This window comes from Sander lucioperca, chromosome 4 (genome assembly GCF_008315115.2).
Source record: "Sander lucioperca isolate FBNREF2018 chromosome 4, SLUC_FBN_1.2, whole genome shotgun sequence".
Taxonomy (NCBI): Eukaryota; Metazoa; Chordata; class Actinopteri; order Perciformes; family Percidae; genus Sander; species Sander lucioperca.
Genome location: NC_050176.1, coordinates 2,950,556 through 2,965,724, shown reverse-complemented (window position 1 = coordinate 2,965,724; position 15,169 = coordinate 2,950,556). Strand labels below are relative to the sequence as shown.

Below are 15,169 nucleotides of genomic sequence, written 5' to 3'. Positions count from 1 at the left end.
CCGCTCCACATGATCAGTTTCCACACTTGTGCCTCCTCTTCTCTTGCAGAAAAACTGATTGTGTGCATCACAAGACGACAGCCTCCTCCCACCTACTGCCCTTGCTGAACTGACAATTGGGGACCACTACACTACCGATGGGACTAAACGCCATCCTTTAGACTCTACCCTTCTGTCCCTCTTCACTCTTTTGCAGCTTCTCTTCTTCTCTCTTCCCCTTTGTTACATTCTTCCATTGCAGCTGACAGACTGATGAAAACCTGACGTGGACCTACGCTCCCTGTGGACAACCCGGACGAGACACTATGACCACTTTGTGCTCTGCGAGTCACCGCACTCCGAAACTCTAACCACTCAATCAGATACCATGGCCACAACACTACATCTCCGCGCTACACTACAACACCACAACACTACAACTTGCCCAGGCAACACTAACTCTCTTCGACGAGACGAGACTGTGGCTTCATCTGAGAACTTTTTCTATTTCTTGGAGGTCGGAGCTTAGCCGTAGACTAATTAAACTAAATAGAAAGTTGGGATCAGAACAGGACACTTTATAGTGAACTTTTACATAAATGGCTAATATACTCTGTTTCGAAGAATTCGAGGAATGTCTTCTTTTTTCTCTCTCTGATGGTTAAATGCTACAAAAAAAAAAAAGAAAAAAAAAAAAAAAAATTTCCTACCACTGAGAACCAATGTTTTATGATCTAATCCGATCTGTGTAGAGCTTCTGCTTCTGTGTCGGTCGTGGTTGTTCCTCTTCTTGCTTTGCTCTGTACCACAGTAATGTACACGTGCCAAATGACACTGCTACTGCTGCGACTGCCAATACGGAATGCAAGAACTGAATGCAAGAACTTCACCCACTCCACCAAGACTTCTACAGCAGCTACACTGAAAACTCTCATCTGCTTTGTTTTGTGCGCAGCTTGTGTCTGTGACAGTCCATCGACAAGATGCATGCTGCATTTTTTTTTTTTTTTTTTGTATTCGATTTTGATCCATAGATATAAAAGGGTGGAGGCCCAGTATGGATATCCCTACAGATGTAAATGGAGCAGACAAATTGTTCTCCATCTGTTTCTAAAAGTGATGTTTCTGTTCAATGTAAGCCCCTTTGTAATTCTTGGGAGATATCACAGGAGTCATGGGTTGAATTTACTGATATCTGCAGTTCTGTAGTCTTATGAATGTGTACATACAAGACTGTCTCTAACGGCACCTAGGTGGGCTAACTGGAGTGCCTCGCTCTCATGCAGGATAGGTCTGATGGGTGTGCCCAACGCGACATGGGTAACCAATCAAGGTGTCTTTTTCTCAGCAGGTTACTAGTTGGGAATATTGTATATGGAACTCATCAGTTTTCTATTCTGCAAAAATAATGTAATATGTGACGGGTTGATTCTTGTTACTGCAATTGTTTTTTTGTAAGGTATACAACTCGAGTTCTGTATAATTTACCTGGCTTTAAGACTACAGAACAGTACATGGGAGGAGACACAGTATTGTCTGTTTTTGCCTGCATTTCTTCTCTTCAGTGCTTGTTCTGTAGAAGAATGCATATTCTTAGTGCTGAGTGAGATGTAGATACTTACTGAGTGGATGATTAAAAGAAGCACTAGGGGGGTGGGGGGGGGGGGGGGGGTAAAAATGTGTGGTTCTTTTTTTCAACCTTATGTTTTCCATGCCAACTGAAACATGACAGAGGATGCCTCGTTTTCTCAAAGTAACAAGATGCCTTCAAGAGTGGACAGACTTAAAGACCATAGAGGAGAGCAAGGGTTTATGTTAGAAAATCACAGTGTAAGGAGGCATAGACCAGAATTTGCTATTAAAAAAATAAAAAAGTGGAGAAAAATTTAAAGCACATTTAAACTATATATACAAGAGAATATTTGTTAATTTGAATGGTTTTATGTATTTTTTTTTTTTTTTTTTTTTTTTATATTGATTTGGGTTTAAATGTTTTGGGGTGCTCTTGGTGAATGCATATGCAATCAGTTTTTTTTTAAGTTTTGATTGAAAACATTTAGTTTATGTCTTAATTAAATGCAAAACAAGTTCGCTAAACAAAATCCTATAACACACAGTCATCAGATACTGGAACACTAATGGAAAAATCTGATTCTGGACTACACCCTAATCTCTGCCTTGGCTCTTAAAAGTTGCACATTCTCATTTATGAATGAATAATGTAACTAGCAATACTGTTTTTAATAAAAAAAAACGAATTCCTCAAAACTTTTGTTTTCTTTTGCCTCTTGTTTATCACACTATTTTATAATGAATCCGTGAGGGGGAAGTTCATTATGGAAATGGTCCCTCGGCCTGTGCTACAAAGCAGAATAACATTCTTTGGTCATGTCGAGGTGGTTTTCCTTATTGTCATTTGACAGAGCGGCCAGTAGGTGGCGCTTTAAGTTTGCGGCTCACTTTGTGAAATGCGACAGCAGGAAAAGTATGTGCTGCTGTTAGTTTAATTTCGGGGTTTAACGCTAGTGTCGTCGTTTAAAATACAGTAATTGTGCTAAAAACACCTGTTCGCGCAACAGACGTATTATGCTACTGGTGGTAAGTGCCATTTTAAAGCTAATGCTAAGTTAGCGTTAACGTTACCTCCGTTTAGATGCGCAGCGTTAGCTAACATTGTCAACTTATTATCTTTGTGTTGTCTTCCCGTCAACTATGCGACTTTCTGTTTATCTGGGTCCAACTTTTTAATTCAAACTTTTCAACATTTCGTTCTTTTTTCGACACACTCACTTTTCCCGACGTTGTGGTCGTTTTTTCCCCAAGTTTTTGAGGCTTTCCCCGACATTTTTGTCAATTTTCTCAACGATTTTTTTTCTTTTTCCAAATGCTGTATAATTGAATAAAACACCCAAATTCAATGAAAGTAGTGAACTGATAATTTATTTTACTTGTGAAGAATAATAGTTGTATGGAACCAGCCACTTGATTTTCTTTGACAATTTGGTTGAAAGAAACCCCAAATTTCGAATATAGAAACTTGGAAAATGGGTCAAATTTGACCAGAGGACAACAGGAGGTTTAATCACAGGGAGTTGCACTGTGGTCAGTTCAAACGTCGAAATTTGAACCTCAATTCTTATGGGCTTATGTCACATTTATCAAGCTATTTGTGAATAAGAACATGGACATGCATATTTATTGAATTTGATGAATCTTTTATTTTTTTTTCATTTGTCTGCTAACTTTTAGCCACAGTGACCAGAAGGTGTTGAACAGAAAATAGAATAAATGAAAGCGGGCAATACCCCTTTAAAAGTAAAATGTCAGTCAGACGTTTAACATAAAGTTCACCGACACGGACGTTGAGCGAACGCAGTTGTGCTCCTCCACGTGCTGCGCCTCCAAAATGAAGGCTGATAGTCATACACGACCCAAGCTATGAAGAGAAGAGTTGATGCTAGGCTATGTTGATTTTGCAAAGTCGAAGAGTGAGTTCATATTTGTACCTCCTTTTTGGAATACAGTCACAGCACGCTTACCACATTTGTGGGGTAAAAGTTACTTTAAAAATCTAGTGAAGAACTAGGACAGACTGAGGCGTTTCGTTCAAAGTGTGCTTTTTTTTTTTTTTTAATAGGCAACAGTGAACAGGTCGATTTTGTAAGTGCATGGGCCCACCACTGGTACCAACAGTAGTAGTTGTACTTTTGTGTCTTTCACAGCAAATGTAACCATATTCATCATATTCACCCACCTCATATGTCCTTCCAACCTCCCAGCGCCCATGTGGACATGCAGCGGTACTGGTGGCCAGGTTTTAAGATGCAGCTTCTTGGAGAGCTGCAGAAACAACAAAACAATGCCCAATTCTGTGATACCCTTTTGCAAACCGAGGGTGAGCTGTGTATCATACTTAAAAGTTTTAAATTCAGAGGGTAATAAAAAAAAAAATCAACCATTTTTTTTTTTTTCTCTCCTACTATTTGTAAAGGTATCTCAGTCCCAACCCACAGTTGCATCCTTGCAGCTCTCAGTCCCTACCTGTCTCAGAAGCTGTCAGCCTCCCCGTCTCCTCCATCGGGTCAGAAGCGCCAGATCCAGCTCCAGGCTTTGAAGGCCCAGACCCTGCTGAAGCTCGTTGCTCTTCTGTACTCGGGGAAGCTGGAGGTAAAAGGAAGTGGAGAGCAGAATGACGTGCTGTCTGCAGCTCGCCAGCTTGGGATCACAGACCTTGTTGAAGGGCAGGAAAACGGAGGGGGGGAGGAGGGAGAACCCCAGGAAAATAGTTTAGGGAGTTGCAGAGAAAAGGCAGAAGCAGGCAGAGAGAGAAATGAAAGTGGAGAAAGGCAGGATGCGCAAGTTCAGACTGAAATGGCTGAAAAGAGAGATGCAGATTCTCCAATTGAAAAGAGAAGTTGTGTATCCACAGGCACACAGACTGTTAGAGCTGGTGAAAAGATGGTGGGCAGTTGTTCCACTCAATCCGGCCAAACTAAACATCCAACCCCAGAGCCTGCATGCTCTGAAGCTCAAAGTGTGGGTTTTTCTATGTCAGTGCAATGCCCAGACATCACACATGATAAACATTTATTCTCCACTCCTTGCCTACCTTTTTCCAGTACGCACTGTGGAGCACGAAACGATGGACGGTCTACATTAGACCGATCCTCTGACAGTGTAACAAATCCCACGTCAACTTCAGCTTTGCCCAGCAGCGTGATGACCCTCCCCGTTTCCCTCAACGGCGACTCTAACTCCCCAACACCTCGGGAAGACGGCGCCAACCAGCCGTCACCTGAGTTTGGGGACAGCGTACAAGTGTTGGCTAAGGAAGAGACGAGATTGGAGGACGGGAAAGCAAATGGCAAAACAGCTGAGGATAGAGCGAATACAGCGCAGCCAAGCAACAGAGATGAGATGCTAGGAAAGGAAAAAGGAAAGCCTACAGGGAGGAGGCGTACAAATATCGGGATAAAGAGCCTGGCGAAGATGAAACGGATGCAGACGATAATGAATGCCACGCAGATTTCTGTCAAGGTGAGAAGGACGACTTAACCTAGGAAAAAATAACCTGCAATTAAATCGCTTCCAGAGTTAGGTGTGAACATTGACCCAAAAGCTATTCTCAATCAAAAGCTGTTCACAATCAATTTGTACTCTTACCTAAGTAAGATTACAAATTGATTGTGAACCACATCAAAGACCAATTTCCACTTGGACAGTACAGTTTACCAGGCAAAATAACAGCTCAGCAGATGAGTCCTGCACCCCCGCAAGTATGGAGACTTCCTTCGCTCACAGGAAGTGCCAGTTTGGCATTAAAAATAGCAAAAATAAATAAAAAATAACAAAACCCATTCTGGGGATTACCAATGTGTGACACTGTGTAGCTTTCCTTTAGAACATGAGGTAAGTTGAAAGATTAGAGATCATTTTGTTGGGTTGCAACTACCTTCTGTAGCGACTGTTCAATTTTACGTCTAGCAAATTTCTCAGGGTATCACAATCGCTCACCCGCTGTTGCCTAACTTTTCGTATAAATGTCTTTATTCCCCCCCGAGCAAAAAAGTGACCGTAAATATGACAAATTTCACAAAGAAAAGAAAGCAAATGCAAATTTGAGGATTGACAGTTGTCATGCCTCCGCTACGATGTGTTCATGATGCCTTCAGACTGTCGCAACAAATGGGTAGAAAGCCCACTCGTTTTTTTTGATCCTTGGTTTTCATCGTCGCCATGTTTTCTGCCCTCCTGTGCAGGTGAAGCTGAGGAGGAGGACCAAAGGAGAAGTGTGGGAGGTTGTGAGCATGCATGACACTGATGAGGCGTTGTCAGTTCTTACCTCCCTGAAACAGGTAAATACGTACGACGGTGAGTTGACACACAGACACACTTGTCATCCAATTCACTTGGATTTGATTGGATGTTTTTATATTTCAGTTGGAATCACTGAATCTGCCAAGTGCAAATACATATTCAGTCATTTGTCTTGGTAATGCATGGCTGTGCAGAGATGGAACAAGATTTGTTGTGTGATTGTTTCACAGCATTTACTAAAAAGATCCTACAGCAACAGCAGTCAACGTATTATTTAAAGGGACAGTAGCTCATGAACATGTATATCGGGTAGATATAATAAAGGACTTATTCTTTAAAGGCACAATGTAACTAAATTAGCTTTGCAAACACCGCTACAAAGCTGGGTCATAGCCAATTAGCAGTACTGTATTTGCCAACCCTAATAATTTTGCCAGGGACTGATGCATCTGCGGTTTGGGTGCAGTTATTGTGGTCTCTTTGGACCCGTTTAGTTGTCTCATATTGCTTTGGAAACTCACACATTAATTGCTGAGTGCCGGGCCTCTCCCACCAGGAAAGACAAGTGCTTTCAAACACGTTAACTCTTTACATGTTAGTGTCTTTTTGCATGGGAAAGGAATGCGATTATAAAACGATAGTGTTAGGGGAAATAATAATGTCGTAGGCAAATTTATTGTGCAACAAACACAGTGATCCAAAACCACAGATCTGCACTCTGGGAGAAGTGAAAGCCGTTATGATTCAAACACCAGGTAAAATCCTAACTCGGTATCTGGTCTGCCAGAGCGGCAGGCCGAGGCTCGATGGACAGCACGACTGTTTCTTCATCTGCTCCCAGACTTCACCACAGCTACGCTCATAAGGGAAGATTAGGGACATTTTTCCATTACGTAATAAAATAAAATGACAAAACAGTCAGTGTGTATTAAATGGTTCTGATGAAAACTAAACTCGATCAGATATACGTGACCTCTTCTTTATCTTTCTAAAGGACGGCTCCAACCACAAAAGGCCACAGACAAGCAGTGAGCCTCCTCCCTACTCTGTCCAGCCAGGCCTCATTCATAAACCAGAGACCCAGAATCTTCAACCTGCTCCCATCGACTCCCCCGAGCCACCACCACCACGACCCCCCGACTCCAACACCACGCCTGTCTCCCAGCCTCTCTCTAGTGACTGCTTCGCCCCAAACCAAAACGACGGCGGCGAGTCAGTCCCACTCCCCCAGCCTCCAGGCCCTGCAGAGGAGTGTGATGAGCAGATAGAGAAGCTGTTGGAGGACATCATGATGGGCCTGAACATCCTGCCAAACTTGGACAGGGACAGGCACTGCAAGAAGTCTCATTATCCTCAACCAATACATGACGGAGCGCCGGCCATTTGCCAGGTCCCCGTTGCAGAGAATGAGCAGCCGCAGAGTCAGATGCATGCTGCCGTCAGTGCAGCAGGGTGTGTGTATTACCAGGATTTTGGGACCCAAATTGGTCACTCGTCAACAGATACAGGTATCTAGATCCACTTGTTTTCTTTGATTTATACGTTTATCTCCTAAGAAGATGTGGAGACCGTAGTCTTTTACAGTTGCCTCATTGATAAATTGTAGGTTAATGTGTTGCCTAGCAGTGGCAGTGGGTCTCGCAAGCTGGAGAGCTCCTGCTAATGAAACAAGTAGCCGTTTTTCATCCAAAGAGGGAGAGATGTGTTAATTAGGATAATGAAAAAGAAATATTAGACATGTTGTGACTCTTTCTCCTTTTATATTCACTAATATAACTTTGTACATGGTGGTGGGTGTTGAATCATGGAAGTTGATAATTTCAAGTTCTCTATCGCTCCATCCTTTTTATCTATATAATCCTTTTATCTGTGTTTTTATTGAGCTGTCCTCTTGTTTATAGTCCAGCGCTTTACAGCTTTTTGGAAAATGCCCATCACAACTTCCTTAAGTCAGAATAATGGCCTATTCTGTCTGAAAAACAGTCTAAGACCCAAATATAGGCAATTTACTGTATTGAGGAAAGCAGAACATGCTCACAATTGAAAAATTCGAACAAAGGGAATGTTACTTGAATTATTTAATGATGAAATCAATTAACTCATTTTTTTTTTTTTTAACTCTTAATTTCAAGTATTCTTTTTGCAATGACTTGGTGATGTAATTTGTGCAAAACACAGGCGGTGTGAACCTTGCATAACACCGACCGCTTCAAGTATGTGAGGTGATAAATTCAAGATGGATTGATGGCTGTCTTCTCACCTGTTGTGCAGGTATCTATTGTTACTTTACAGCTCAGAACCAGCCCAGCTGCTCAGGCCTTTCATCTTTGCAGCCGGCTGCTGTGCTAATCCAGCAGCATCAGCAGCAGCCGAGCTCTCCTCAGTATCACTCATCTGTCCCAGCCATGGGGCAAAGAGATGGAACCAGCCCCCAGGGCATGCCGCTGTCCAAAAGTCCAAATAGTCCACACCCTGAAGCACTCACAACAAGATCAGTCCTACCCACAGCTCTCTACTCCAGCGATCAGAAACTCCTTCCAACCGTTACTTATTACCCAGCATGCCAGGACCCGTCTTCACAGGTCACTGAGAACATCCTACAGTTTTTACCGCTGACGAACGAAAACCAGAGCCAGTCCTCGTATCCTTTACCTTGCATGGATGAGTTGCGGCTCCCCCAATGTCTCTCTCCGTTAGAGCAGTCTCCCTCAGCAGCAGAACCCGAGACTACCCTCAACGACTCGACGCACCAAAGGGATAAAATTCCACCACAGCCGTCTCTACACGGACGACCCTGGCTCACGCTAAACCACGGACCGCTACAATTTCCCCTCAGTGCGATCACTCAAGGAGAAAATAAAAGCGCGCATTCACCGCAGGATACAAACCTCAGCTGTCGGTCAAAGCGAAGGCCGAAACCTCTGGAGTTGAGTCCACAAAAAAAGGATGCAGCATCCCGGACTGTGGAAGAGAGAGGAGCAATACCTGCTGGACATCAAAATGTGGCTGAAGTGAAGTTTGGTCCCGTGAAGGTGAAGGAAAGTTTAGAATCTAAACAAAGTGACACTCAAGGTGATGCCGCAGAGTCTAAAAAGAGGAGGAGAAAGCGCCCAACTGAGGGTGATGCCGCAGCGCCTAAAAAGAGGAAGCGAAAGCGCACAAGTCCTCAACGAGAGGCCAGTTCTCTTTTGGCATACCAACACGTGAAAGTCAGCGATGGAACAAGGGGTCAAATAAACCTCAGCGTTTGTTCAGTCAGTTTGTCGAGCAACAATGTGCTGGCGAAGGAAAGGGAAATGGCCGCCTCTTCTTCAAACGTGGCACACAAATTCGTAGGGAAACCCAGTGAACCGTCAACCATCGCAGAAAGTCAAAAAGAGAAAACCAGAGGGCCTGGGGATCTCAACACTGACGGGACACGGGTCAGTACCAGGGCCTTTTTGAAAAAAGCTCAAGAGATACCAAGTAACTCGCGCATAGAACAAATGGAATGGAAGGAACCAAGAGTCGCCAAACGGGGACGCGGAAGGCCACGGAAACAAATGGTTGAAGAGAGCCCTCCGGAGAGCTCTCCTGCCATTGAAAAAATGAGCTCCCCTGCCATGATTGAAAAAATGAACTCTCTTGCTATCATTGAAAAAATGAGCCACAATTTAGAAAAAAGTGGGCTGCAAATTGACCGCAGTTTGCCAAAGGAGAGTGCAAAAACAAAGGGAGAGTGTAGAAAACGGAGGAGGAATAGAAGGGAAGTGGAGGAAATTCCACTGAAGAAGACCGAAAGTGCCGAGAGCCCCGTAAAGGCTCAGGCAGACGACAAGAATGACGTGACCCCAGAGGGGAAAAAACGCAGGGCACACAAACGGCCACGGCGCGTCACTCTGAAGGACTTTGAGAAGCTCATCAAACGCCAACACTCGAGAACAAGGAAGTCCCAAGAAAGCCAGGACAAGGAAACGAGTGGAACTGCAGGAGATGCAGAAAGTGAAGAAAAGGCATGTGGGAGCAGATTGGAAGAATTAACCAAGCAGACAGAATTGGACATAGCTCAGCCTCAGAACAGGGACGGGATTAAAGAGTCTCACGTACTCTTTCATGTCAAAAGTGATAAAAATCACAATCACATTTTCTACAAATCCCAGCAAGATGACCCAAACGGCTCTACGAGTAAGGAGACCAGTTTGTTTGGTGACGGGTCCCATCCGGTGTCTTCCTTTGATGTCTCAGGAGACGAGGGGGCCGAGTCCGAGCAGCCGCTGAAGGATCCTGATGAAGGTAAAGTGTTTGTTCCTATAGTCCTAGCTGGCAGATTTCCAAGCCCTTTTTTCTGTGTACAGTGAGTGAGAAATATGAAATGAAATATTTACAATGAAATATGGGAAAAGCTAAACTCCCAACAATTGAACCATTGAATCGTTATCATTTGATTCATTGTTAAGCCTGAAAAAGAACATATTCACTAGAAAATATATATATATATATATATATATATATATATATATATATAAAAACATTTAGTCAGCACCAGCCCTCTTTGGTTTGGATGTGTACTAAGATGAGAAAAGAACCTGCTTTGGTGCTATCTGGTGGTAATATAAAGAATGACAGAGTGATAGCAATGACCACGAGATGCTTGAACTGTTATTTGTTGGGCTACTTTTAAGATTAGGGGCTCTATTTTAAAGATCCATGCGCACGGCGTGTATGGAGCTAAAAGAGTCTCAATAAAGATAAATGCACACACTACATTCACATATGCACACACAGGAGTCAAACATGTACACACATGATTCATAAATACACAGGATACACAAATGCGCACAAAATTCACAAATACACACACAAAATTTAAAAAGCACGGAAGATTCACAAATGCATACAAAATTCAGAAATGCAAACATTTACAAATGCACACAAGATTCAGAAAGGCACAGGACAAGATTCAGAAATGTTTTTCTGATGCACACACAAATATATCTTGATTTACAAACTGCTGAATTTTGAGACTGCCCTGACTTGGCTCGATACACAAATGCCTTTTTTTAAACAGGGAATGTTCTGCAACCAATCAGATATCTCCCTTGTTTTAGCCAATCACAAGAACGCACCCCACGTGGGGGATTGTTTACTTATAAGCCAATCACATGAACGCGTTGAATGTGGTGTAGGAGTCATGAGGGGCTTTCCGACCGGAGGGATTTTTGCAGTTGTTAGAACTAAGCGTTCCTAGAACAATTTTTTCGTCGTGTTACGACAGGAAAAATTTGGGGATTTTTAAGTTCCTCTGGCCTCAGTTTTTTAGCTCCTACTTCAGAGCAAGGTCTTTTCCCTTTTCCCTTTTCCTAGGTGTACTTGATTGGTCGAACTTATAAGTCACGCACACTGCCAACTCGGAACTTGCAGACGGAGCAACAACCAACAACGGAACATTTTTAACAATTTTCACCATCTTATTCATCATAAAATTCACTTCTGACAACATTTTAGGCGAGAAATCAACTATGTAGAGGTCAAATATGGGCCGTTTTACGAAAATTGATGGCTAATTGCAAATTTTGTCCGACTGTGTGTCGGGAGTTCAGCGGCCGGTGCTGCCTGTGTTGCTGCCTCGCCGCCCGGCCTGCTGGGAGGTAGATGGAGCTCTGTCACGGCTGGCAGCCCACGGCACTCCATACCCGCGCAAAGTCACCGTTTGTTGGGTTAATGGACTACCAAACGCCGCTGCCCTGACAGAGCTCCAGGGCTTGCAGCTCCCCTCTTCCTGCTAAATGGCCGGTGTGTGTGAGTGAGAGCGCGGTCAGCGAGCTTGTTACGCCCGCAATCTCTTACCGCAGGTTCCAGTTAATCTTATAATGGATATGTGTGTTGAGTTATTTAAACAAACGATCATGGAAATAAACGCCTCTTGTCCGCGAGTCTCATTGATAGAGCCTGCGGCTGGATGGAGCTCTATCATAAGAGCTAGCTAGCCTCCTCTTAGACCTCTGAAAGGAAACCCCTAATGTTCACAAAAAAGCATTACATTGAAATCGGACACCATAGTTAGCTTTATAAGACCTTGGGGTAGATGTTCTATAAGTGGCATGACGAAATTCAAACTGTAAATATACGAAAATTATGCCGAAAGTGTAGCAACGATCTTTCCCATAGGATTAAATCCGACACATAGCTAGCCTAGCTAGCAGCTCCTCCTAAGGAGACCCCTAATGTTCACAAAAATGCATTAAATTGAAATTGGACACCATAGGTAGCTTTATAAGACCTTCGGGTAGCTATTTTATAAGTGACGTGACGAAATTCAAACAGTAAATATACGAAAGTTATGCTGGCAGCTGGCAGCCAGCCAGCTCCGGAGCTCCGCGGAGCCCCGAGCCCCGGTCGTCCAATAACCGAGAAACGGTGACTTTCACTGGGTATGGAGTTTGCCGCTTTCTCGTCAGACTGTGTGGAGCTCCTAAAGTTGAGCAAAACATTATGTGAATTACTACGAGAATGGATGACTCCACCCACATAGCGCTGTGTGAACGCGTTTGTTCATGTGATTGGCTTATAAGTAAACAATCCCCCACGTGGGGTGCGTTGTTGTGATTGGCTAAAACAAGCGAGATATCTGATTGGTTGCAGATCATTCCCTGTTTAAAAAAAGGCATTTGTGTGTCGAGCCAAGTCAGGGCAGTCTCAAAATTCACACACAAATGCAGTGAAGTTCACAGACCGCAAGCAGTTTGTAAATCAAGATATATTTGTGTGTGCATCAGAAATACATTTCTGAATCTTGTCCTGTGCATTTCTGAATCTTGTGTGCATTTGTAAATGTTTGCATTTCTGAATTTTGTATGCATTTGTGAATCTTCTGTGCTTTTTAAATTTTGTGTGTGTATTTGTGAATTTTGTGCGCATTTGTGTATCCTATGTGTGTATTTATGAATCATGTGTGTGCATGTATGAATCCTGTGTGTGCATATGTGAATGTAGTGTGTGCATTTATCTTTGAGACTCTTTTAGCTCCATAGGCGTGAAGCGCATGGCGCAGGTGCGTTTAGGGTGTGTCCGAATCCACTTTTGCTAGTTTGATGGCGGAAAAAAAGGTCCGTGTGCTGGGCGCATGGTTCAAAAGGGTTGTACTTAGTGTCTTCATTAATTCATAGGTGTGTTTTGGGCGTAACATGCAATAAACCAATTAGAGATCATCTCCCATTCCCTTTAAAATCTGTGTGTGTGTGTGTGTGTGTGTGTGTGTGTGTGTGTGTGTGTGTGTGTGTGTGTGTGTGTGTAAGCCTAGGCGCATTTTACTAATTCGCTGTTAAAATAACAATGCAATGCTGCGTTATTGACTTCAGACCAGGTTTTCGTTGGTCAATGGTGCGATCACTTCCCGCTGCCTCAAGATAGCAATACGCCAAGAATTCACCTGAACACACCTCCCTGTAAGACCAGCACACCCGTGGGCGCACAGATGGGTGCAGGTGCATTTGCTATTTAAATGACGCGGGTGCTGGATGGGAAAATGAGAACTGCGTCGGTCTTAAACTAGCAAAGACACTTGCGTCGGGCTTTGCGCTGCGCTGCACCGGGTGCAAGATAGGGCCCAATCTGTTATAATAGAGAGACATGCAAATTCAGATCACAACGCATTTTTTTTATTTTTTTTATTTTGCCTTGTGGTATCAATACGACAATGGTAAAAATACTCAATATGTAAGAGTACATCAGTAAAATATTATCAGTAAAATGTACTTAAAAGTATCAGCCGTAAAAGTAGTGGTTGTGCATTAAAACGTCCCCCGGGGGTCTAATATATTATGTTATATAACATAATTAGATGGTTAATACTGATGTATTAATGTGTAAGAAGCATTTAATCTGGGAGCTACTTTTTGCTACTTTAATATAAAGTTGGCTAAACAAAGACTTTTCTGACATTTTAGCTTTTTTTGTGGAACATTGGATCATTTGAACTCTTGGGACTAAAAACAATCATTTAGATTGAACCATTTCAGAAGTTGAGAAAGGAAATGTCTCTCTGGTGGTACTGACGATAGAGCATCTCAATCTGAGGCATGCCGAGGAGCCCTCAAAGCACTGGTTTAATCAGTGTATCCCATTTTAAAACCCTAACACATGTTGCTTTATTAAAATCATAATTTGAAAAGTAGCTCATAACTCCAGTTGTCAAATGAATATAGTGGCACAATATTTCCCCTCTGGATGTTAGTGGAGTAGAAGTGTAAAGTGCAAGTACCTCAAAACGGTACAACGCCACTTTAATAAAACGGAGGGGAATCAAATTGTGTCTATGGTCCTCCAAGAATGAAATAACAAAGCCTTACATATATTATACAACATATATTTCCAAAAACAATTACTCTAGATCATCTTTCTGACTTTTCTTTCTTCTTTTTAAGCCCAAAAAGCCTGTGATACAGGAGCGTCAGGTACAACACAGCAGACTGCTGTCAACGACGAAGGCTCGTCTCGCAGTGACACCCACCTGCCTCGAGAAGACAACGCGCCTCCGGAGCACAACTTGGACCTCCGGACGGCTGAGAAAATTGGTCCACCTCGGCCAGAAACTGTTGGGTTCAGCAAGAGCTCGGGCTGCGATCAAGCAGCACAAGAGGAGGAGGAGGTGGACGTTCTGCTTTACTCCCCAGACAAAGTGCCTCAGACCAGAGAGCGTGAGAATGGACTCGACAACATGGAACTAACTCCAGAGGAGGAGGAGGAGGAGGAGGAGGAGGAGGACGTAAACGAGATTGATGTGACTGGAGACGAGGCAGAGTAATCATTGTATTTGTGCATAGTTTTTTTACTATGTTGTGTGAATAGTTAGCCAGGCCTAATGTTCTCTCTGTTCTGGTTTTAAGTATGTTCATAGAGATGCCAGACAGAGTCTATTTTGCTGTGAAGCTATGATATGATATAGGCATATATAGTTGTTTTTTTATGTCCTTCCCTTTTCTGTTTTCACCGTCAGTCGGTGTCTGATTATAAGCTTTGTACATGCAAGAATCAATGCTGGTTTTCAGCCTTTTATTTAGTTCCATATACAAGGTTTAAATGGATGTTTAATTTCCATTAATAATATGCTAAAGCATTGATGACAAATAAGAAAAAAAATTCTTAGTGTTTACATTTGTCAATAGTTTTACATTTTCAGTCGTTTGAATGATCAGACTGATTTAAGGTAACAGCACCGTGTCACTATAAGTAACTATTAGAAGAAAATCCATCTTGTTTTGAGCCTGTATTTGTAAAGCAGTGTTTTGTGTAACTTTCATAATTATGGTTTATTAAAAAGTTTAAATCAGACAGTTGGCTTTTTTGACACCACTACATTTAAGTAAATCCGTGGAAATGTACAGGAGAGGGCGCA

At 42.8% G+C, this 15,169-nt stretch overlaps 2 protein-coding genes across 14 annotated transcripts in view; both read left to right on the top strand.

Moving 5' to 3' along the window:
• Positions 1-2,121, top strand: part of ctnnd1 (catenin (cadherin-associated protein), delta 1) — a 31,570-nt gene extending 29,449 nt beyond the window's left edge. For all 12 annotated transcript variants that reach the window (XM_036000654.1, XM_036000650.1, XM_036000653.1 and 9 more), the window contains one exon: positions 50-2,121. In XM_036000654.1, coding sequence (XP_035856547.1) covers positions 50-108 — 59 coding nt within the window. In that variant the 3' untranslated portion in view covers positions 109-2,121. The remainder of the gene's footprint in view (positions 1-49) is intronic.
• A 219-nt stretch (positions 2,122-2,340) lies between these two features.
• On the top strand, positions 2,341-15,102 carry LOC116039604. Of its 2 annotated transcripts, XM_036000647.1 has the most exons (8): positions 2,341-2,577; positions 3,759-3,874; positions 3,971-5,016; positions 5,739-5,834; positions 6,791-7,304; positions 8,068-10,068; positions 14,199-14,422; positions 14,510-15,102. In XM_036000647.1, the coding sequence occupies exons 2-8, from the start codon at positions 3,772-3,774 to the stop codon at positions 14,576-14,578; spliced, it is 4,053 nt and encodes a 1,350-aa protein (XP_035856540.1). In that variant the 5' UTR covers positions 2,341-2,577; positions 3,759-3,771; the 3' UTR covers positions 14,579-15,102. The 2 variants fall into 2 exon arrangements, with proteins under 2 accessions (XP_035856540.1, XP_031140372.2); XM_031284512.2 differs by having other exon boundaries at positions 2,343-2,577; positions 14,199-15,102.
• The last annotated feature ends 67 nt before the right edge of the window (positions 15,103-15,169 follow it).

What these genes read in the sequence shown, in the direction of transcription:
- LOC116039604 (XM_031284512.2), top strand. Translation starts at nt 3,772, where the DNA reads ATGCAGCGGTACTGGTGGCCAGGTTTTAAGATGCAGCTTCTTGGAGAG. An exon ending in TCACTCGTCAACAGATACAG is followed by an intron (nt 7,305 to 8,067) that starts GTATCTAGATCC and finishes CCTGTTGTGCAG; the next exon opens with GTATCTATTGTTACTTTACA. An exon ending in GCTGAAGGATCCTGATGAAG is followed by an intron (nt 10,069 to 14,198) that starts GTAAAGTGTTTG and finishes CTTCTTTTTAAG; the next exon opens with CCCAAAAAGCCTGTGATACA.